This window comes from Stigmatopora nigra, chromosome 1, assembly GCF_051989575.1.
Source record: "Stigmatopora nigra isolate UIUO_SnigA chromosome 1, RoL_Snig_1.1, whole genome shotgun sequence".
Classification (NCBI taxonomy): Eukaryota; Metazoa; Chordata; class Actinopteri; order Syngnathiformes; family Syngnathidae; genus Stigmatopora; species Stigmatopora nigra.
The window spans coordinates 23521844-23546499 of record NC_135508.1 but is presented as its reverse complement, the minus strand read 5'-3'; the positions used below and the strand labels follow the sequence as shown (position 1 = coordinate 23546499).

The 24656-nt window shown below is 40.0% G+C and overlaps 3 protein-coding genes across 6 annotated transcripts in view; 2 read left to right on the top strand and 1 right to left on the bottom strand.

Annotated features, from left to right (window-relative positions):
• Positions 1–229: 229 nt before the first annotated feature.
• Positions 230–6381, top strand: fbxw12 (F-box and WD repeat domain containing 12). 3 transcript variants are annotated; one of them, XM_077719293.1, is made up of 10 exons: positions 230–390; positions 461–498; positions 1151–1317; positions 2012–2136; positions 2317–2523; positions 2613–2681; positions 2876–3086; positions 3261–3439; positions 5341–5471; positions 5574–6381. In XM_077719293.1, exons 1-10 carry the CDS (start codon positions 298–300, stop codon positions 5671–5673), a joined length of 1320 nt encoding a protein of 439 aa, XP_077575419.1. In that variant the 5' UTR covers positions 230–297; the 3' UTR covers positions 5674–6381. The 3 variants fall into 3 exon arrangements, with proteins under 3 accessions (XP_077575419.1, XP_077575340.1, XP_077575499.1); XM_077719214.1 differs by having other exon boundaries at positions 2613–2777; XM_077719373.1 differs by having other exon boundaries at positions 319–390; positions 1167–1317; positions 2613–2777.
• On the bottom strand, positions 5730–11018 carry ptpdc1b (protein tyrosine phosphatase domain containing 1b). Its single transcript, XM_077719100.1, has 11 exons — positions 10690–11018; positions 9833–10038; positions 9481–9568; positions 9065–9230; positions 8889–8969; positions 8680–8798; positions 8475–8612; positions 7383–8395; positions 6413–6595; positions 6233–6343; positions 5730–6173 (listed from the first exon to the last, which is right to left on the bottom strand). The coding sequence occupies exons 3-11, from the start codon at positions 9524–9526 to the stop codon at positions 6042–6044; spliced, it is 1989 nt and encodes a 662-aa protein (XP_077575226.1). The 5' UTR covers positions 9527–9568; positions 9833–10038; positions 10690–11018; the 3' UTR covers positions 5730–6041.
• Positions 11019–12115: 1097 nt separating this feature from the next.
• bicd2a (BICD cargo adaptor 2a) overlaps positions 12116–24656 on the top strand; it is a 31013-nt gene continuing 18472 nt past the window's right edge. For both annotated transcript variants that reach the window (XM_077718978.1, XM_077718890.1), the window contains exon 1: positions 12116–12612. In XM_077718978.1, coding sequence (XP_077575104.1) covers positions 12373–12612 — 240 coding nt within the window. In that variant the 5' untranslated portion in view covers positions 12116–12372. The remainder of the gene's footprint in view (positions 12613–24656) is intronic.

The following is a 24656-nucleotide window of genomic DNA, read 5'->3' as shown; positions in this document are numbered from 1 at the left end:
CCAAAGGCAGCTGGGATAGGCTTCAGCACCCCCTGTGACCTCAGTCAGGACAAATCGGTTCAAAAAAGGATGAACAATGTTTAATCTACTTTATCTGTTATTTTTCATTGTAGTAATTATTATTTTGTCCACAGTATGCCCCCTCAGTTGTCCAGGACGCTAAGGCCTTCTTATGGGCTCATTGCCTTTTACGACAACGCCTCCCACTGGCCACAAAAATACAATGCAGGCTGTCAAAGACCAGTGAACTCTTCCTGTTTTTAACAAACGCACGGGACGTGAGCGTGGAACATCAGCATGGACCTTCAGATCTTGACACGCGATTGTATTATCCATATTTTTTCATTTTTGACCGAAGAAGATCTAATCAGGGCATCGAGTGTGAGTAAGGTAAGGCCAGTTAAACATGCGGAAGTACCTGTCACAATCTCAAAACTTGAACTTTCTTGACTTTTTCCAGGACTGGCATGATGTTGCCGAGACTCAGTGGTTATGGAGGTGAGTTGAACTACTAGATGCTTGAATTTACTTAGCTCATTCTCTGCCAATGACTGTGGTAGTCGTCCAAAATCTATTTTGATCTTGGTGTTGGCAGTGAGGCTCCTGTCAAAATTGGATTGGATGTCTGCCACTGTCAATGGCGATGTCCTTAAAGGTTCGCAGGGGGTGCTGAAGCCTACCCCAGCTAACTATGGGCACCAGGCAGGGGACACCCTGAATTGGTGGCCAGCCAATCGCAGGTCACGGACAACCTTTCTCACCTAGAGCCAATTTACAGTGTTCAACCAGCCTACCATGTATGTTTTGGTGATGTGGGAAGAAACCGGAATACTCGGAGAAAATTCACGCAAGCACAGGTAGAACATGCAAACTTCACACAGTGAAGTCCGACCCGGGATCGAACCATCGGCCCCAAAACTTTGAGGCCAACGCGCTAATCACTCACTGGGCTGCGAAATTACAGTAATTTTTAGTTTTAAAAAACTATCATGGTTCATTCACTGTGCCGGCGGCCCAGTGACCGATTGTCACACACCGCCTGCATCGAAGTTAGGCGAATGAACCACTACATCATCAGTGACTCCTCATATGCATGGATGAATACCAATGACAACAGAATGGAAGTGTTAAATCAATATTTCCTAATTAGGAGGATGTGCTTGCAGCGGTGGGGCTTTTGTAGTCAGGCTGTGTTGGCCAGCCCTGTCGTCAATTACTCGTGGAAGACATACTTTCTTCGACGATCCCATTTGGAGACCAAGATGAAAGAAGGGCGAACTGGGGACTACACCTGCAGAAGTCTCCGAGGCCACGTAGGTCAGATATACGTAGAACTTTTTAAAATAAGTTATTGTTTTTATCCTTTCTCTCTCCCTCTCGGGGGTGCTGGAGCCTATTCCAGCTGACTTCGGGCCAGAGGCAGGGGACACCCTGAATCGGTGGCCAGCCGATCGCAGGGCACAAAGAGACAGACAACCATGCACACTCACACTTATACCTAGGGGCAATTTAGAGTGTCCAATCAGACTACCATGCATGTTTTTGGAATGTGGGAGGAAACTGGGGTACCCGGAGGAAATCCACGCAGGCCCGAGGAGAACATGCAAACTCCACACAAAAACAGATCGAAGTTACGAAATCCCCTAAAAAGTAAATGGGAATATTTTAGCGGCGCAGGGCACATTTTCAAATGCTTTATTCATTTTAAGACATTAATAAATCATTTCCTTTTAGCTTTCCTCTAATTTTTGTTTGTTCCTCACATCTTTCATACAAAATTGGGACACTTTGACCAATTGTAAAGGGTTTAGTTGGTAGTTGTGTGAGGACCGTGGAACAAATTAGAGAATTTACATATAAAGTACACCTCTACTTATGAAATGTTCAAGTCACGAAAAAAGTCTTGGAGCCAATTAATTTCATAAGTAGAGGTACGACTGTATAACTTAAAAAGTAAATGTATAAAGCCATCACAAAAAGAAACACTGCACTTCTGTACTTCCTATTCCAGGGCAAATTGTGGGCTTGGTTTACCTTCAGGAGAACTCGCCACTAAATCCTGATCTGTGGAACACACCAGCCACAGTCTGCAGTGCTTCTACTGATGGTACAGTCCGGGCATGGAACACTCAGAATGTTAGTGGCCTCTCCAGCAGTTTTCCATATTAATAAAATTATTATGCAAACTTGGTAGATTTTAACAGTATATGATTTTACTGCATTTTCTCAATACATCTTGAGATGTAAATGCAAATGTACAAAAGCAGACTTTCTCAGCCTCAAAGGCTAACCTAATTTGTTATTTTTTAATCTCAGGGTCAACTCATGTGGTGCAGTGCTAAGCAGAGCCCTTTATCAAGCATCATAAGCGATGAGCAACGTGACTTTGTCATCACAGCAGACTCCACTGGCTTGATCAAGGTCTGGCAAGGTCAGACTGGTAAGGAGGTGGCATCCAATTCTGCCTCGTCCACGCACTGTACATTGTTGCAGTATAACAAGGACAATGAATGGTTTCTCTCTGTGGGTATCTTTACTTTCCTCTGCACATTTTGAAGGAAAAACTCCCTTTTTCAGCAGTTATTTATATTGGTGTTCATATTTTTGTCTAGGTTGGAAAGAGTCAGGGTTCACTGTGCACACTATCTGGGACATCTTTGACTGAAAGATCCAGTATAATGGTATGTGACAGCTTTAAAGTCAATATACTACTAGTTTCCCCTGACAGGAAATGGATCATAGCTGGCTCCAAGGAGAATGATGATTTAAGTCCAAAGGTATGTAATTTTATTTGGACAGTGACATATTTGTGTGAGAATTAGTAGTGACAAAAGAAAACTTTTTCAATTTTTTTTTTACATTCATTTATTGTTAGGTGATTTACACTGATAGTTTGACCTCCCTGTGTGAGGACGAAGACCCACTGTGCCAGTTTGTGCCGGTCACTGGATGCCAGGCGGCCGTCTTTGTCCCCACGCAGTCTGCCAGACTGGCCATGGTCCACTGCAAAGAGCGCAGCAACAACAAAGCACTCACTGTCTTTGATGTCATCATTACAAAGTCAAAGTACACGTCCAAGATCCAAGGTGAGAAAGGTTACTGTTTCAAGGAAAGAAGAAACAGACACCTACTTTTCAAGTCACTTTTTATGTATCATACTTATGGTCTCAGGGGCATCTTTACCATAATTATTATGTACAATTTGTGTTTCATCTTACAGTATAGCAACAAGTATTGACATTTAAAACATTCCCTCAAAGTTCAACAGGTAGAGTCCTTCTCCTTGCCCATGGGGATATCTTCAAACATTCTTCTTGAGGCTAAAGACAGCAACTCCATTGTGATGGCAGTAGATCGTGATCTCTGGATGTATTCTATGAAAGGTTCCTTGCTCGCGAGATTTACCGAGCATACGATGCCTATCACTTCAATGTGTGTGGTAAGATTTTTTACTTAATTGTTTCTTAATTGTTTCTCAATTGGCGGCCCGGTGATCGAGTGGTTAGTACGTTAGCTGCAGTCCTGGGGTTGTGGGTTTGATCCCAGGCCTGTCCTCTCTGTGTGGAGTTTACATGTTCTCCCAAGGGCTTTGTGGGTTTTTGGCATACTGTGGTTTCCTCACACATTCCAAAAACATGCAGGCTAGGTTAATTGAAAATGCTAACTTGCCCCTACCTATGTGTGCCTGTGAATAGGTATAGCTATTGGCTGGCTACTGTTTCAGGGTGCCCTCTGCCTGGCGCCCGTAGTTAGCTGAGAGAGGCTCCGGAATCCCACCCTCGACCCTTGTTAGAATAAGCAGTTCAGAAAATGAATGAATGTTTCACACTTATGACTACCGTATTTTCACGACTATATGGCGCACCGCATTTAAAGGCGCATTGTCAGTAATGAGTGCTATTTCTGTATTTTACACACACACACTGGACGCTCCGCATTTAAAGGCGGTCGGGCATGGCAAAACATACCCCATCTTAAACATACACCAGATCAAACATACGGACACATGTTAAAAACAAGTTTTTAAAAAGGCAACAGAAGCAAAACTGAGTTCGGTTGTACTTTATTTAGCCATTTTACAATGTACTCGCGTCATCATCACCCATAAATCCATCAAAGTCCTCATTTTCTGTGTCCGAATTGAACAATTGTCCAAGTGAGTCATCGAAAACGACGGGTTCCCTCTCTTCGTTGTCAGTCACTGTCATTGCCATGTGGCTTTACAGATATGATGCCGGCTTTGGCAAAAGCTCGAACAACCGTGCAAGCAGACACGGTCGTGCAGGCGGCCACAATCCATTCGCAAATAGTAGTTCTTCATTGATCATCGAAATTGTTTTGCAATAAACATGCCCACACATATACGGGTACCTTGTAGGGGCAGTCTTTTAGCGTATGACCCCACCCACGTCCGCCTTCTCTCTATATAAGAAGCGTGTCATCAAAAAGTGTTCTCAGTCAGGCTTTAGAGCTTACACATGGCAGTTAGCATTATAAGGCGCCCTATCTATTTTGGAGAAAATGTAACTTTTTAGTGCGCCCTATAGTCATGAAAATACGGTAGTTGCACTAAAGCATGATTTTTGTATCTAGGTTGTTGTTTCCCTAATATCAGTTTTGTAAGCTGTTATGTGGTCAAATTACTGTGATCAACGTGAAAAGTGAAAACTACTCTTTTTTTTATGTTTGGTTTTCAATCACAGGGGTGGGGAACCTATGGTTCAGGAGCCATATGTGGCTCTTTTGGTGGGTGCATATGGCTCTCCGCTAACCTGTTAGTTAAATATGGTAACACCTGGTGAGAGAGCTAAGTCTCGAACATACCAATAGGAGCATTACGCCGGCAATAATTCAGAGACTTTTTCTACTTTAAAAGTAAAGAAATTACTAAAAATTGCATTTACATGTATTTTTTTTAAATTTTAAGTATGGCTTTCAAGAAATAACATTTGAAAATTTTAATTGTTTATGGCTCTATGTCAAAAATGTTCCCGACCCCTGGTCTATCACCTTCAATGGCAACCACTGAGTAAATACATTTCAAATATCAACCAGGCAGGAGGACATTGTATTCCGTCTGAAAATTTAAGTGTTCATATCGTGGAAGTAGTTAACAGAAACAAAAGTGCTATACCATGGCAAAATCCTTTGGTTTTATTGTATAGTACTGAAGGGTCCACTGCAACTAGAATATAAGTGGCATCAAAATGCTGTGGTCTTTGTCGAGACAATTTCTAATTAATCTTTCATTTTATTAAGACAGGTTATTGCTGGTAACTGTATACCAGTAGTTCGCAAAGAGCAGAGTATTTAATCAATAATGAGGGTGTCATTTCACAGGATAGTTTTCGTGTGGTAACAGCATCTCAGGATCTTTCCTTGCACGTGCTTGCATGGAAGCATGACAGCGATCGTGGGCTGGTCTTGGAAAGTCGATACCACTTACTGGGAGGTTCTCACACTATGTCCAAGTGAGTTCACACATTTAGATAGATATATGGATGTTCACCATTAATTAGTTTAGATTAATTGCATCTAACTGTGTTGCCCATACTTATTTTCTATGTTTTTAGAGGATTCAGCATCGTCGCCTGTGACTTCTCCAGCATTGTTGGTTCAGTCCAAGGGAAGGATGGCAAAGACATTTTAAAAGCATATACATTCACCTCGTGAGCCTGAAAAATGGACTTTATGTACTTTTTCACTGCCTCCAAAAGGATAGTTCACCCTAAATGTTGCATGTTTTTATTTTGAAGTTCTTTGGTTATTCACACAAAGGCATTGATAAAGTGAAAGGGGATCTACAACAAACTTGTAAAATTAATTGACACTTGACTAGTTATGGAACTTAAGTCAAACCATTCATAAGGCAGTACATTGCATATAAATTGTTCTTCATTGAGTTACCTCTGTGTGGAATACAGAAATGCTAAGACAATATGTATCACTATTTTTAGTCATGTCACATCATTAATTATAGAATAAATATTCTCATCATAAGGCACAAAGTATCCACTCCATGCTTCTACCTGTAGAAGTATCTACGCAAAAGAAAAAGACATTGTAGGGTCTTCTGCTTTGGTGGCAACACATCTCATGTCCTCAAGGACACACCGTAGGACTCTTGTCATGGACTCGTACACTTGGCTTCCATTGTTCGAATTGCTTTCCATCTAGTGTGAACATTATTATTTGTTATTGTTTACAAATAATTGAACTGACATGCACTTACCCATGTAAAAGCCTTGATTGCACGATTCAGGAATGCATTTTCAACCTCTTCCGGAACTGTCAGTAAATGAGCCATACAGTCCAGTATGCATATCAGGGTTTCTTTTGGTGCCTGTAAAATGAAACAAATAAAGTTGGCTTAAAAAAGTAGGCAGAAGAGCATGTGTGCATGAAGTTTTACGTGGTCAAATGTGTTGAGGATAGTCTGAGCATCGTTGTTCACGGGCTTTAGGGAGATAACATCTTCATGGCAGATGACTGGCTCCTTAAGTTGCTCTAACCATGCCCACATCAGACCTGTAAGGATGAAGGGGTCCCGCTCCATGCATAGCCTTTCCCATGCACCACCTTGATTTAGTTCAGCCTACAAGCACAAGTTAATGCATGCTTATTAGATTCTGCACTCACAACTTGTGAATTGAGGGCTCACAACTGTCTACTATTTAGGGGGAAAATTTTGAAAAAATATATCTCAGCTGATCCGAGGTGATAATATTTAATAAGCAGCGTGATTACATTGAGAGTTCAACATTGGGCATAATCTGATTCACTCTCTCAAAGTTGATTGTAAAGAAATTATTTTATTCTTAGTCATATAAGAAAAGATCTTGATATCATGTGATCATTTCCATACCATTTTAAGAGATTACTGCTCAATTTTAAGACAATAATATTTTGTTAAATTGTTAAATGACTTGCTACATGGAAAAATGTCACGTGACCAAACTTGGAAAGCATGTTATGCAGACTATTTTAATGCTCAGAGAATACAGGGTGACCCACTGTAACCGGATTTTTTTTAAGTACGCAGTGGCTGGCTCACGTGGGGGCACTGCAAGACAGCAACATTCAGCAAATAAACACTTTGCCGATTTAATTACTATCTTAAATTCAGGATGAAATTCACAGTATTTCAGATTTTCAGAATGCATTGGCACAGGAAGACGCCGTTTAAAGGACATTATTTTAAATGAAAAATTTAATCTTCGTTTCTTAAATGGTATGTTTTAAAGGTTTTATTTTCTGGAAACAAAATGTGTTACTTCCATCACTCTTGGTTTTACTGTATTGTTAAAAAAGTTCCAGTTCTTTTGCATCACCCTGTACATGGCATGGTTGTGTGTAAATATTATTTAGAGTGGGTCAATTACCTGCCATGTTAACACTTTGTTCCTGTGTTCCTGCTCCCCATCTAGGAAAAGGTCCACTGCCAGGGCTTGTGCCACTAGCAGCCTCCTGGCTTCCAATGATAACTCTGACTGGAGGGTAATGCACGGAACCTCCGACTGCTCTTCATCCCTACATTGAGATTTCCTCTCATTTCCTTCCAACTCTTCCCGCTGTGCTGCTTTCAATCTGGAGAGCATGCTGCCTTTTTGGAGTGGCCCATTGCTTCCTACAGACCCGCTGCGTTGGATAGGCATCTGCTTAACTTTCTTTAACAAAATGGAGCCATCCTTCTCATCATTCTTGACTTGCCAGAGTGATCCTGTGGAGCTTTGGGAGAGATCGGATGTGTTACTAGTCCAACTCTTCCATTGGTGTGCGGGTGTTCTAGAGATTGATGGAGAATGGGGCCTGGCAATATTATCCTGTGAGAGAGAGCCCAAGGGCTGTGTGAGGAGGTTGAGTTGTGAGCCTAGACGTCTTAAATCAGACTCACTATAACTCAGACTCTTGCGATGGTAGAATATCGGCGGTTCATGAAAATGCCTCGGTAAGGTGGGTGAACCTGGTAAGCGAGGCTCTTTCGTACAAAACTGAGGTCCGAGCTTTTCAATGATGCTGAGGGTCATCTCAATATCTTGGATGTCCGGCGCCTCCAAAATGTCCTCCTCGATCACTTGTCGATTCTGTACGATATCCAAGAGCAGCCTGGAGACAAGTTGGACAATCTTTGGCAGGTACTTCAATTCTTTACGCTCAAGGCCATGCAGGATGTGTCTCTGGCGATTGAGGTATTGGGTCAAGGTGACAGGCTGCGATCGAGGCTCAGTACAAGAAAACACACTCCTTAAAGGGCCGAGGAACTGGACAAACTCACGGACACAGCTCAGCTGACTGCGCGTCTGAACAGAACCAGGGCGTTTGGCCCTTATGTATAGAATCGCTTGATTGGCAGTCATCCTAGTGGCGTATGCCAAAAAACATGCCAGTAACACACCTAAGAAAAGCAACAAAAGCTTAGTCGTGACGCTGTGTGCCATGATGATTATAGAAGAATTTAGGTGCAGCTCTACTACCTGTTCTTCCAAGACCTGCATGACAGTGAACAGCTATTTTTCCCTCCTGCACAGCAAAGGCCATAACCTTCACTATATCCAGAACAGTAGTAAGGTTGGCTACTCCATAGTCACTCCAGCCAAAGTTATAGAAATAAACTGAAATTGTAAGCAGCAAAATTTGAGTAGCAAAATACACACTCACTGAAATCTATAACACACTTACTGTTATTTTCCATAAAGACCTCTGGTTTGTAGGAGAAACCACTCTGTGGCTCCAAAGGGTTTCCACAGCTGGCATGCTCACCAGGTATCTGGAGATTTATCACGGTTTTAATGCCATTCCTTAGGAGGAAGAAAAACAGCAACAATATTTAATTACCAAGTGGTGTACCCTAATTATTTACTGATAAATCTTGAAATACTCCTGAATACCTTCTGAATTGCTCAATAATGTTGTACTTTTCAATGATTTCAGTGGAGGGTCGGGACATTGCAAGAAGGTGATCAGTCACCCTAAAAGAATATGAGAATATGCAGACATTTAACAGCAACGGATGAGAAAAGCCACTTTGCAGTACATTCACAAAACGGAATCAAGGATTATGTACCATGATGAGTAGAGGCCTTTAATTGCCTGTTGGTCATCACGCCAGTAATTTGGGTTGTCGTATTTGCAGCTTTGACCTCCACAGCCAATAGAACATTGCATATGTCCTGGGATGACATAGCGAATCGCCTCTCCAATTATAGTGTACTTTGCTCTGGGAGCTCTGACTGGAAAGAAGTAAGATCAAATAAATGCTGTTTCAGTGATTGCATCAAATGATTCCCAACATTAGCAGTAAAGTAAGACGTTTAAAGTACGGTAAGTAGTAGTTGAATCTGAAAAACTACTAAAAAAATAATGAAGAACTTAATTATTATTTAATAGTGTCTTATCTATGCCAGGAATTAACACTAGGGCAAAAAAATGCATGTCTTTCAGTAACAAGCAATCTCCGCCTGAGGAATAAGAATTACTTACTGAATTCCATCAAGGCACCCCCATGGGGCCTTTCATGGAGTGCCATATGAAACCCCCGTTATGGTGATGTCCGCAATCATAGCAGAACCTAGACAAAAAAAATCTAGTTTTTGGATCATAAGCATTTTCAGTCCTGAACACTGAAGGAGCATGAGGCGATCAAATACACATAAATATTAACACATTGAGCACTAATTGAAATTATGGGGACACGTGTTAAGGTTTTCATTTTTCAAATTCAAATTTTAGTTGTTTTACCATATTTCGGGTGCATGAATTCAGAATACAAGAGAATTGAGTTCAACGTGAAAATAATCAACATATAAAATTCATAATACAATGTATATATTACCTGTAAGTGACTCTCAGGTGAGCACCATTTCAGGACTCATGTACCTCGTAGATGCCAAAAAACGTGACATCAACCTTCCCTACTCTGACGTTATCACTAACTCTGTGAAAAGTCAATCCTTTGGCCTCGCTTGATTTGATTTGCCTTGGATTATCCCTCTGTCAGGGTGGGTCTGTCGATTCGGATAGTGTGGTTTCTCAAATCCTCTACTTCATCAGGGTGACAAATCAAGTGCATCAAGAATGCAAATTAAAAAAAAATGGAGAAAAAAGACTATGGTAGTCCGTCCTCTTATTCCTGAGTCTTGAGTGGCATAGTTTCGGGCTATTCCTGTCTACTGTGGGATTAGACCACTAATCTCATTACTGTACTAGTATAAAATAAATACCCTCAACGCACCTCAGCAAAAATCAAACTATCGTCCTATCAACTTTGTTTTCTGATGCAACTTGTGTTTAGCTGATGAATTTATATTTGAAGTTACATTATTAAATTGAATTATTCGGACGAATTATGTACATAAAACTATGTTTCTGTAATGTCAATGGTATAATCTGCAAAGAGTGGAAAATAGGTGACATAGCCATAAAATAAAATTTGAATGGTTTCCACCACGTTTTTAGTTAAAATATAAAGTGATCTCTCCACAATATCCATTGTTTGGAGAATCTTTAAAACCTAAATGCAATGCAATAAAAATGTGTCCATCATCTTTTAAAGACAAATTATAACTTTGAAAACTTTACAGTTCTAATAAATAATAATAACATTTAGATAACTAATATATTTTGACAGACCATTGAAATCTATCAAAATGAAATACATAAATCTATCCATCTAATCTAATTTTATCTAACCTATTTTACAGTCTTCGATGAATCGTGCGGCAACATCACCGCCACATTGTATGTGGCAAATTAACGGTTAAATCCCAGTTCTTAGTTTTGCAATCTTCTCAGTCCTCGATCTTCGTTCCTTTTTACATGTTAGCTCCTCCCGGTGGAAAGTGTCCAAGCGATCGATGAAAACAACGAAGAAACTCTGCAGCGAGGACAGACAACTGTTTGGGGAAATCAGGCGTTCGCTTCTCGATACCGTCATTCCATAGAGACGTCGATTAAAGATGACGTCACCTGTTGCCGTGTGACACAGTCGTTTCCATAGTAGAGTTGTAATCCGAAACCACCCAAAACAAAACAGCTCTAATTAATTGCAAGTCAAAACAAGGCATCAAATACATTCTTAAAAATGTATGAAGGATGCAAATGTAGAAGGACAGTTAAAGCTACTCTGCCGCGGCATCCTCATTGGTTCCAGGGAAAAAAAGAAAAAAAATGCAAAAAGTGAATTCCCAAATGCCCTTTCAGAATCCAGTACTCCTGTATTTTTTCCTCATTAATTGTATTTTAATGCTTAAATAAGGGGGTATCCTTAATTTGCGTATTTATTGAATGCATAACTTTCATTCGTTTACAGCAGATCTGCCACATCTAATTAGCCCATGGGCCTATGCTCAATATTTCACTATCTTCATTAGAAAACATTTCGCCTTGTAGTGAGGAGCATAGCTGACTAGAAATAAGCATACATCAACATCACATTAAATTGCTCTATTAAATTATTTTGACCTTTGCAACAAACTTGAATGAGTAATAAATTATTTCCGTCGTGGTAACGTTTGTACAGCACATGCCCAACCCGCACAAAGTGGCGTTTCCACATTGCGTTTTCAATATTTGCATATTTTTCTCCAACAGATGGCGGCAAGCAACCTTATGGTGTTTCGCGGCGGTTTAATTGCATGTTGCATGTCAATAAGCGGGGCCATCAACATTTCCGGGTTCCACATAAGCAAACGCGAAAAGAGTCATGGGAAATGTTGTCTATTCATTGCAATAGCACCTTTAATTTGCCCACAAACGTACTACATTTCCCAGAACACAGCACTGCCTGCAGCGCTTGACTGGATGAGGCTCTCAGATAGCGCGCTCAGCTGTTTCATTGAAGTAGCTACGCGTTGCATGACAGCACCGGAAGTTGATTGACTTTGCCTTTCAAGTATAATAAAGATTTGTATGTATGTTGTTTCTTTCCTGATAAATTTTGCTGATTATATATTTATAAAGTCTTTAAATAATTACAATCTAATAATTAACAACATATTTTCTAAAATACAACGAATTATGACATAGTATGCGTTTGCGACTTTTCTTATGAAAGCAACAAACAGAACTGCGGTTTCCTCTAACCATCGTCATAATTAGTACACGCCCACTTCTGCGCTACGGCAGGGACAAGCCGGCGAAGGGGCGAGGAAAACCCCAGACGATGAGGCATTCCTGAGTGGGGTTTGAACAGAGTCATCTTCATGACCAAAGACGCTACAGCAGCAACGAAAAAAAGCTAACATAGCCACCATGCAATTCAAATACAGACGAATTTAAGCACCCTCCCGTTCTTCAAGGACACAACCCCTGAACAGACAGCGCATCCTTCTTTTCTGAGACCAGCTGGTTGAAGCCTCGTCATCCGTCACGAAAATGTCCGTGGGAGATCATGGCTACAACGACGCCTTGGTGTTGCTCCAGGCCGGTCCGGAATGGATGCGGGCCGAGATTCAACGTCTGGCTCGGGAACTGGGTGAAACCACCAACGAGAAGATCCAAGCAGCAGAGTATGGGTTGGCGGTATTGGAGGAGAAACAGCAGCTGAAACAGCAGTACGACGAGCTGGAGATTGAGTTTGAAGGTGTAAGGCAAGAGCTCGACCTGCTCAAAGAGGTAACCTCATCCCATCTTAATTTTTGAACCGCGTTATCCTCACCAGGGTCGCGGGGGTGCTGGAGCCTATCCCAGCTGACTTCGGGCCAAGGGACACTCGGGGGCACCCATGCACACACTCACCCATACCTAGGAGCAATTTAGAGTGTACAATCAGCCTACCATGGATGTCTTTGGAATGTGTGAGGAAACCAGATTACCCAGAGAAAACCCACACAGGCCCTGGAAGAACATGCAGACTCCACACAGGTGGACCGATCTGGATTTGAACCCAGATCCCTCACCGTGAGGACGACACGCTCACCACTTGGCGCCGTGCCATCCAAAGAGATGGCACATGAACATTAAATACATATGTAGTGTACACTTATTTGTTAGTGTTCTTCAAAGACAAAGATTCAATCTTGGCAAGCCAAGATTCTGGATTATAGCTTTTGTTAGATTAGTATTTGTTTTTAACATATAGCCAGTGTATCTGAAATATTTTCCACTATCAAATAATTCTCACTCACGTATGCTGCAAGGTCAAGATGAGGGTGGGCTGCTCTACACCTAACCCCCCTGTGCTCAGGCCCTTGTTATTCTCCAGCCTTCATTAATTTATCGCTCCTCTTTTTGACCTCACTATCCGGGTTGTACAAAAACTGTATTCGTCTATCTACTCTTAAATGGAAGCGGGTTAAGATGTATTTTTTATACCAAACTAGTTTAAAAATAATAGGATTTTTGTAAATGTAATAATTGTCCTTGTCCAATTCTATTCAAAATGATTAACGTTTGCATTGCCATGATGGTCTAAAAAGTGACACTGACATGAATGGTAAGTTTCTCTTATAAGGGGGCGGAGTGAATTTGAATTTTGAAAACTTCCCGCTCAGAAGAGGCGAAAGCAGATATGTTCCACTCCAAGGGGAATGGAAAGAATGTGACAGTTGAAGTTTAGTTCGAGAGGCATAAAGGAAATGCCTGTTCTCTACATTGGCTACAGTAACTCCCACCCTTCTCCTTCACTGTGACCAATTGTTTTGTCGATTGTCGTTAGACTGTGGACATGGAGAATTTCTACTTTATGGATATGATAGACATGGAGTGGGTTTGCGGGGTGATCTTTAGTCCAGACTCGCTAGTTTTTGGTTACTCATATCCTGCATATGCATACTGTGGCATCTGCTGTCACTGCACAGCCAACTAGGCCGTAAAAGAGACAACTATTATATCGTATAGATTCAGCCTGTCACCTTCCAGTTTTTATTGTTCCTAGTTGTGAGAATCGTTCGGTTAGCTTTTGAATTCTTTAGTTTTCATTTTTCTGGCAACCAGGCCTAGATTTTTATTTTATTTTTTAAAGAGATTTGAGCTCTCCTGTCTGTTTTTGGGGAATATTTGTGATGGTGAAATAACTGAATAACATGACTGGTCTTTGCAATCATATAGTTTTCCCATTTCAATGTCCTATTGAAGCCTGTTTTGATTTGATTATTTAGTACAGGGGTGGGCAAACCGGTCCTTGGAGGACGCTGTGGGTGCAGGTTTTTGCGGCAATCAATCCAACAAAGACACTAACAAATGAGATTTCTGCAGAGAAAAAGAAGCACCTCACTGCAAGCCATTGATTGCACTTGTGGGACACCAGATTGGTGAAAATGTGTCCTCGTTATGGGTTGGAATGCAAACCTGCAACCCCCACTGTGGCTCTTCGTGGAATAGTTTACCCACCCCTGATTTAGTAGTTTACGTTTACAAAATCTCACCGTCCACTCGACTAACTACTCTCATAGCAACAGAATGAAGTCACAACAAGCCCAAGTCTTTTAGTTTTGCAAAAGCAAAAGGTCTGTGGTGCATCACCCAACTCAGGAAACTCTAAACTATTCCATATAGGGATAGGGCTACAATAGGTGCGGGATTTCATTCCAACCACACTAGTCGACACATTTTGACCAATCTGCTGTCTTAGAAGTATAATCATTTGTTCGTGTGACAGGGTGAAGTTCACCCTGTCACATTCGCAGTCAGGTGCTGCTATTTTTAGTAAAAACCCAAATGGTTAAACTGTCTGTGGTGAATTGGTCGACACAAAAACCTGCACCCACTGGAGCCATTAAGAACCAGTTTGGAGACACCTCATGAAAGCTGCCATGTGAAAGCTGCCAGAAGATAATCAAATTAGTTGACTAAAACAAACAGTGCATTATGATCACTGGTTTTATAATTTGGTCTATGTGTTAATGGACAGATTTGCTCAGAAACAGTCAGCGATCAAGGTCATCTACAGATTTATACTCAAGTTATGGTTATTATTCAAATGGGTGAAAAATGTGTAAAACAATGCTAGAAGTGGCTAAAGTTCAAATGACTCCTATGGAAAAAGCTAATTTTGTGTAGGGCTAATCTATATCTAAAAAGAAATTCAGCCAAAATTCAGTGTTCTCCACATGTAATAGTATTCTTTCTCTCAAAAGTGGCCATTTTATGTCAGACTAACATGACCCATGGACAAATGGAGCCATGTTCTTTCTCTGCAGAATACAATGAAATACAAATGAAATACAAACGTGGTCGTCTTTTGTCCCTCTGGATTTACCATATACTGCTTATTGAAGGACCATTGGCGTTGATAAGGCTCAGTTCAATGTTGATTGCTTTATAACTCAAGATACATTTATACTCGTTCCTATTACTGGTAGCAGAATATTTTTTTTCTGGAGTAATTTGTAAGTTTCCCCTAACAAAACAAATGAGATGTTCAGGTCTTTGGTCATATATGAAACTGTTGTTATCTGAATGTTAAAATTTCCAATTACATTGATGGAGATGGAGGTTTGATTAACTCTTGTGTATAGTTCTCAATCCGACTGGAATGAAAAAAATCAATTTTCCCAATGTCAATTCTTGCATTCTTATTTACTGTTGGGTGGATTGCTGATATTTCCACCCACATGTTCTCACCTCTCTCCAGGCAGTGTGATAGAGGAATTTTGTGGTCTGGTGTTGCTTAGTAACAACACAATTCTATATCTGATCGTAAGTGGCCATAGTGCTTCCACAGAAGGTGCTGTTGTGTGAATGTTTCGGTATGTTAGATGGACATAATAGTTTTCCTCCATTTGTATTATTGTTAAAAAGATAAGATGTTTTTATATTGTTAATCAATGGCATTGTGTGCCATCTGGCATCCTGTCACTCAGCTGGGTTTCCCAATCTCTCATTTGCTTTCTACCATGTCATTGTCTCTCCTATTATTTGAATCTCTCCAGGGACCGGGCGCAATCCATTATGTTTGTTTCCTGTTATGTGGACATCCTTTCAGGCTAAGGAATAAAGAAAATCTAAAAAGAACCTTAACACGTGGACTGCTATTTGCACATAATTCACTGGGAGCACGACAGTGTTAGCACAATTTGGCCAAAGTACCATCTGCTCCTACTTTCTGGTGCTACCACAAACAGTCAGGTGACAGAACTAATGACCTTATTCTTGTCTACGCTATATAGTTAGGTAGAAGGCTTATGTTCCCTCAGCTGTCGTTGATATTCTTATCCTTAAGCTAGTCATTGATGACATCATGTGCCACACCTTCAATTACTAAAGCACGAGTGAGGAAAGCTGCAGCTCGTGTAACAGTTTTTAGTCAACTGGGTTGTTTCCATGGCTTAGCTTTGGAGGCTGCCAGTTTTTCAGGTATTTGCATACCTATTTAGTGTAATTACAAACCTATTTAGTGTAGTTACAAAGGCTGTTTCAGGCCATGTGTCCCTTAAGTCAACATGGCAACAGCTGCGCACTGTGGAATCTAACTAGACCTTCATACCCTAAATATTGTTCAGCATTTACAGCGTTAGAGCTCAACACTTTGATCTCGATCTACCAGTCGATTGTCAAGGTACTAGTGGTAGATCGCTTGACAATAAGTTTTGACCCTATCATATGCCTTTCCTCTAAAACAATCAGCGTGCTGTTTCCGTGCTTTGTTTGTTCACTCTATGTCCTTTAAGTCAAGAAAGCTAGGAAACTTCTCTGGGATCAAGCTTAAACCGAATGCTCCTTGCTCTTGCGTGCAGTTTGCCTGAGCACTACTGCAGCCAGCTAAGGAGGAGGGATTTGTCTAAAAGATATTCACATGAGATTCACATGTTTTTAAGATCCATAAATATATGCTCGTCACGCCGGATGCACGGGGGCCCTGCGTTTGGAATTCAAATCCAGCGGGTCGCCGCGGCTGAAGCTGAGCGTGTACACCTGAGGTCAAATGTTTAGAGACACTTTCTCATCCTATTGAATGATTGAACTGCACATATGGTCGTTGCCATGACATCTATGTACTGACAGCTGTGTGAATGGACCGCACAACGGTCGTCATATTTGAAATGTCAGGCTTGGTGTTAAGATGGATTCTTTTCCACACTTGTGGTAAAAGGTTTGCAATGGTTAATCAATACAGCAGGGTGCAAAACACACACTTTAGCATTTCAAGATGAAACAACACTTCTTTTTTTCAGTTTAAAAAAATACTTTTTAAAATCCCGCCGTGCATTTTATCTGTCAAATGTGGACCACAAAATATCAAAGGATCACAAGATTGTGAATGTCAAATAAATGGTAGTTTTATCCTCCATACAGGCTAGTCTTTCAGTGCTTATGATGAGTCTGGTTACTAAAGAACACTCAAACACAATGTATCGTTTTAATTCCCAAACTCTAAATAATTGACATCAAATCTTTAAATTTTGAGCCTTTACTGGTTCATGAGGACAAAAAAAGATGCGAAAATTTCAAATATAATTTGTCAAAAAGTTACATCATTTTGATGTAATTGATGATACATCAGCTTTCATAGTGGCAGAAAAAATCATGCCGCTCAAAATTCATGTATTAAATCTTAAAGTGGAAATGTATGAGGCCTTTCATGTCAAAGGGGTGCTTATGATCGACCATATTGACGTTTCTTTTACCTTATGGCAAAAAAGAAAATAGAAAAAAATCCTTTCTGTTTGTTCAAAGCTTTCAATTCATAAACCTGGGAAGAACTAAAACTTTGAGCATTATATAAATTTTTATGACCATCCGTTTTATCCATTCTCGACTGCAAGTTGAGGCATAATCTTTTCTAAATGGCCCTAAATAATGGGTCAAATCCTCTCTCCCCCGGAAATAAGAGGATGAATCCCCACCACTATGCAGGGTTTAGAGGAAACTGGGCATCTGCCAGGCCCACACATTCTGGGCAGATTCCGTCCAGTCAGGAGCAAGGAGGAACCTTGTCAAGCTTTGACTGGTACTCCTTTGAAAGAGGGACTGCTGGTCCCCTCCACTGTCCTACTACTTCAAGAGATGTCCGACAGAATTGGAAAAAGACCTTTCAAATTGTTGTTTTAGTTAAGCTTCGGACAAGATGCTATCCTTGCTAGATATATTGTGTGACATGAGCTTTTTTTTTATCTCTCACCTCATCTCATCTCATTTCTGGTGTCCTCCCGCCTCTGACCTTAAGTCAACTGGTATAGGCTCCAGCACCCCCAGTAACTCTAGTGAGGATAAAGCGGTTCAGAAAATAAATGAATGAATTAATATTACAATAGTTAAATTTTCTTCAGGCTGCTGTACAAGTTCAGCTTAGGTCATATAATTAACATTTGTGCTGATGCAATGCCTTAACAGATAAATACACCTATGCCTGGTATGTGGGTAAACCTATTTCAAACTTAATTTTTTATGGGACTAAATCCAAATTATACCTAAAGCAAATGTTCGATATCTGAAAATTCAGTTTTTTTATTCACTGCAAAAATTGTTTCATGTTACTATACTACCACCTTTATTACATTCAGTATTGTACTATATACAATTGAAAAAAAGAAATTTAAATAGGTAGTCAATCTTTTTTTTCCCTGTCAAATCCTCCTTTTTAATTTAGTCATCCTTATCTCCATCCTGTTTTTAGTGAAGGGAAGCTAGCTGAATTGGGAAGCAAAGGAAACATGGCTCACAATAGGGCGGATATCTTAAAAAGGATAAGAGGGAAATGACCACATGCGGTTCTGCTGTGAAGTCATCTTTGTTTATAGCCCCAGTTTGAAGCCGCTTAGATTTTTTTTTAAATCATTTTTTAAATGATGAAATTTAAAATTGTTGCCCCTTTACTTTGGGTGTTCTTTTCCTCAATTTTACTGTAAAATGAAAGACCAGCAATTCTCACCATACACTCTAATCACTTTCCACCACTTCCCCTCTAGTGCCTTCCTTTCTTTTCAGAGACATGGGTCTGGTTTTGCGTAAAAACGTAAAAATAAAGGATAAAAAAGATGTAAAAAGCTGTAAAAACACAGAATATTAGTGAGGATTTAGGGAGCTACTGCAACTAGCAGCCGCTTCGAATAGCGCCTATGATTTCTCATTTTTTGGGGGATTTTGAATACACCAGTGATTTGATGTGAACTTTGAATATAGCACAAACACAACAGGCTCTTTATTGTTGATGGAGTCAGTCGAAAATCTAATCCTGTGACTTTTGGTGAGAGATTCACATTATGCTAATCATCCTTGACAACTATTCAAACTCAATTTCACATCTGAAGAAATTTTTGAGCCTTCAAATTACATTTTTTGAAGCATTAAAAAAACCCAAGTAAACACACCAATCGTGCAAGGAAGTTAGATTTTTCAATGGAAAAACATCCTATAAATATGTTTGCTATTTTTAAGAATTTGCTTAAATGCTCTTTTGTAAAAATATAAAATATGTTTTATCAAGTGGCCTGGGGATGAGTGGTTAGTGCTTTGGCCTTGAGCTCTGGAGTCCTCGGTTCAAATCCAAGTCGGCCCACCTGTGTGGACCTTTCATGTTTTCCATGGGCCTGCCTCCGGTTTCCCCACACATTGCAAAGACATGCATGATAGGCTCATTGGACACAGTCTAAATTGTCCCTAGGTATGAGTGTGAGCGTGGATGGTTGTTTTGTCTCCTTGTGCCATGGGACTGGCTGGTCACCAACCATTATTATTTATCAAAAATATCCTAATGTGAACCTGACTGAAACATCACTTATTTGAAAGAATGTCCACAAAAATGATGTTAATCCCAGTAAAGGAGGCAATCACTCCACGTATGCCTTGGAGCAAGAGCAGAACATACCCAAAAGAATGCAAGCAGATAATTTAACTCAGCTACTTAGATGAAATATGGCATGGCCAGATTGAATAAAACATGAAGTACATTTTAAGCAAATCTTAATTTGGAGAAGTACCAGAAATGTGCTTTGCTGGTTGACAAAGCATTATCGACAAGCACATGCTGTTTGAGCGGAGACCTAAAAGAACCATCTGTTATGTCACTGTAATTAGCATAGCAGCCAGGGCGACCACCATTTTGCCCGGGGTGTCGATGTGTGGACCTAGGCCTTCTAATCCAACAGCATGAACACCGGAAGATAAGGCAGTTTTGCATTGCAAATTTGTACACCCCAAATTCGAATGGAACAATAACGCAAAGAAGACAATAGACAAAAGGAGTCTGCGTTCTCTCTGGTGTCTCTTGATTTTGTTAAAATGCTGATTTATCTGAAGAAATATTGACTAGAGCACCTTCTTCATTGTGAATCGACAATCATTAAGATTACAAAGCTTTTATATTAAAGCTGAGTTTCATTTTGGTCTTTGACCACTTGTATTGCTCTCAAAATGTACCTTTTCTTATTATGTTATATTCCAACTATTGCATTACAACCTAAATATTGTTCATAATGGCTGTATTGTGGTGTAAATCCTCTTAATTTTAATATATTCTCTGCAGCTTCATTTTGAATTTCAGGGTAGTGTGCCAGTGATGAGAACAATTAGTCCCTGACAAAGGTGTGACACTCGGTGTGGCAGTAAGGCTGACAGATGGGCAAACGTTTGCTATTTATAATGCCACATTTCCAATCCGTGCAATAATTCACAGTGGCACAGTGCCATGGAGCGGCTAATACTTCAACCTTCATCCCCGTTACTTCCCTCGATATTGTTTCACAAGCTTTGTACGTGAATTTTCTAGAGTCACCATTGACAATGAGCAAAACCTCGAATTTCCAAACTTAAACTTGACACTGTAACCAGGGTGCGTGGAAGAGAGTGGGATTTCAAACCAGTGGCTGGTTAATCTCTACAGATGACCCCTGAAGAGTAAACTTTAAAGCAATCGTTAGCTTTTCAATTACTCATTAGAGATGTGTCATTTGTGTTTCCATTGCATGCACTAATCAGTAACTGGCTGCAAATTGAGTTAACCTCTGCTGTCACACTACTGAACATGACGTGATTATGCATTCTTCACTGCTGTCCCCAAAATAATAATCTGCTCGTGTGCGTATTACGGGCTAGTCCTGCAGCATTGGATCGTAGATGTGTTTTAGTAATACAGCCATTCTTTTGACCAAATGTCCACACAAGAACTGTTTTGTGAAAAGGTGATGGTCTGTAGCGTAATCAAGAAATGCAAGACATCTTGTAGCAATGTTAATGAGTGATTAGTGAACCAGAAGGGAATATGTAAACACAGGAAGGAGGAGTGAAGACGGCATTCCTGTTTCTCATGGCAAACTCTAAGTCCACGTGAGCTGTGATTCACGAGGCATGATGAGATTCCATTACGTCTTTCCCCCCCCCCCTCACTTCCTGTTTTTTCTCCACACTGCAGCCACATTCGGTGTCTTTTCACTTTCTGAAAACTCGCTATAGTACCCAGTGGCCTCTGCAGCTAAATGCATCAACGGATTTTGGAAAATATTATATTGTTCTTCACTACCCACATCCCTTCACTTCATAGTTAAGGAATGTTTCAAAAAAGACTAAATAGCAGGAGCTCAAGTCCGATAGTCTGGTCATGTGTATCGTGATATCACAGTTTTACATCTTCAGGGCTTGTTTCATTTTGCCCTTGTGGCATCATTGAAGCATAATCTTGCTTCAATAAGTCTGTGGTGAAATGACAAATGAAAATGAACTTTTTCTTTCAAAATTCGGCCATTTTCATTACATGTGCACTCATTTCTCTGGGAAAGGGAGAGTATAAATGTAGGGTTGGTTGCAGTAGTTGCTCTCGTAAGATAACCAAAGAGAACCTCCCCAATGCTGTCTACTGGCAGATATTAAAATACAGCATGGCCATATTGACAGGAATCCGTGATTTTGAGTTCTTACTATATTACCTCGTTGCGTCCTACATTGTAATACTACATGGCAAAAATACATTAAAATACAAATTAAGACTTATACAATTATAAGCAATAAAAGTGTTTATATCACAATGTCAAAGTTTTAGTATTACTATTTATTTTACATTATGTTTGGCTTTATGTGCTTCGATTCTTTTTTTTCCTCAGCATTGCCTTCCAGCCTCAACTTCACGAGCATTTTGCCTTTTAAATTATTGTCTGCAGGTCGTCATGGTGTTATATATTGCAATTTAAAACACTGGAAGGTCATCTGAAATAACAGCTATGTGCTGACCTTGTGCCAACATGTTTTCAATCAACAATAGGCATTCTTTTTTTATTAAAAGATTCAACTATCGATGTTGTAGCAACCTTAATTGTTGCTGAGCTATCAAGTGACATGTGGCAGCAGTAGAATTTAACAAACCAAGGAAATGTATGACATAGCAACCTGCCCTTTCACATTACACTTTGCTGTGCCCAATTATTTTTTACTAAAGAATACAGTCTGGTTGTGTGATTAATATTATGTGTGGATTTTTTAGTTAAACATATCATTGGCATCCATATTAGTACAGTAGTACCTCTACTTGGAAAATTAGTTGGTTCCAGAACTGGGGGGTTTTGTAAGTGGAGCAACATCTTACATTTAATTTCTACCATTTGTTCCATTCTTTAAAAAAAATAAAGAAAGAAAAAAAATAACTACCAACTAAATCCTTGATATGGGTGCTGTTGTCCACCGCCCAAAACTCTCATCTTCCCAAGGTGTAAAACTAAATTCTCGTGTGGACAAACACTCCCGCACTCCAAGGAATAAAAAAAATAACCAGCATTATGATGGATTTACGCTGTAGATACAGCCGCGAAGCTGGCATGACGATAGGATATCAGCACACTGCATGCAACCACTCGGAACTAGATTCATGATGTCGCTGCCATTAAATTTGGTAATCATCTTGACAATGTCAAGACAACAACCACAGCAATATTTGTACAGGAAAACTGCCTCTCGAATCTGACAAATAGGACAAAAGCTCCAATAACCAGTTTTTTAAAATTATTTGAATTAAGCAGAGAGGAACTATTTTCACTGGTAGTACACAACTTGGTGATTCTTAATGATCCCATTTACATACTTTGATTTGGTTTTTACTATGTGCTTTTGCTTTGTTGTTCTGCGACCTTTGCGAATGTACTGTCTAACTTATAACTATGCCTTAACCTGTATCTGCATCCTCATCGTCTTGCTACTGTCACAATGACATTTTCCAAATACGGGATGAATAAAGTTATCCAATCCAATCCATTCCAATGTAGTAATAATAGGGGTGATCCTACTTCATGGTTTTTCGATTATCGCGGCTATGTCTGGTCTACATCATCCGCTAAAAACAGGGGTCTTTATATCAAAGACATTTAATAAAATATCCTTCAATCCTGTTATTGGTGTTCAGAGACTAGCCTGGCAGGGTGTCTAGCCTAACCCCATGATGTATGCACTCAGCTGGAATCATACATCAGAGATTTTGCAGAGGGATCTGACCGTATGCTCAGTTGTGCCATACTAAGTGATATTTTCTGCAGTTAAAAAAAAATCTGTCATGCAATCTGTACTACACGCTGCTATAATGACTAAATACCAGCCTTTAATTAGCATCACCAGAGATTAATAATCCATGCTCTCATGTCCTTTGTAAAACTACAACATATGGCAAACTAAAGATGAATATTAAATTGGGTAGACGGCGAATTGGAAGATTAGAGGCTTGGTGGCGGGCATCCCAAAGTTACACTCCTAAATCCATGCTTGGGTTTTTAGATTTAAAGGCATTCAATCAGTAGGCTCATCTGAGGGTGCAAATACCTTAAAGGGAAGACCTATGATTGGTGTTTAATTTTCTAACCCAAACAATCTGCAAAATATAATATTGGCATTCCCTCAGTTTGTGATTACATTAATCCTGTCAAATGGATTTTGTAATATTACAATGAATTATCTACTTGTGCCAGGATTGACACTAAAGTGTAATGATTTCAGAACTGTTCTTTGGCTGCAGGAATGGTTGATAGTTCTCTATTTTAACAAACGTTTGCATAGGCCAGGTAGACCGACATTACTTAAGGAGAAAATCTCTTCCTCTCAAGATCTTTCCCAGACTAATCCATTGTTTTCATTGGTGGAAGGTTGTATTTGCCAACATTGGCTTGTCTGTCTGTTGGAAGAATTATAGAAAAAACACAGGGTTGGAGGCAACTCGACTTGAATATGTATTGTGCACGTTTCATTGTCAGTCATTACATTGGGAACTAAAATGACTCACTTAAAATGTTCATATTTTGCAAAAATACCTATTAAGTGGTATAACATTCTTTAGTAAAAGTATTTTCTTGATGGTTCATGGGGGAATCGAAACCATAGTCTCAGAAACTTACAAATTTACCTGCAGTAAACATACAGGGATGCCTCAAATGGGCCCAATTAGAGACTGGAAATGTGGTGTCTTAATTGACCCAAACAATGGTTTATTATCACAAATATTTCTCGAAAACCGGTAAACCGGAAGCACACATTGTCATTCTTCTAGTAGCTTCAGAAAAGTAGGTCAATTTAACCTGAGGCCAAAGTACACCGTTTGAGTGGGAGAATTCTAGAGCTTAATCTAATTGTGGCAAATCTGGCAGTTACTATTCACGTGCAGGGCTGCAGTAATGGCTGCAAACAAGGTCAGACTTAGGCCGCAGGTGATTTTAATGGAGGTTTTATTGCGACTCTGGTGGTGACAGTCTAGCGAATTAAATCTGAGAGGTGATTATGACTTGAGTAAAATGCCTAACCTACATTCTACTGTG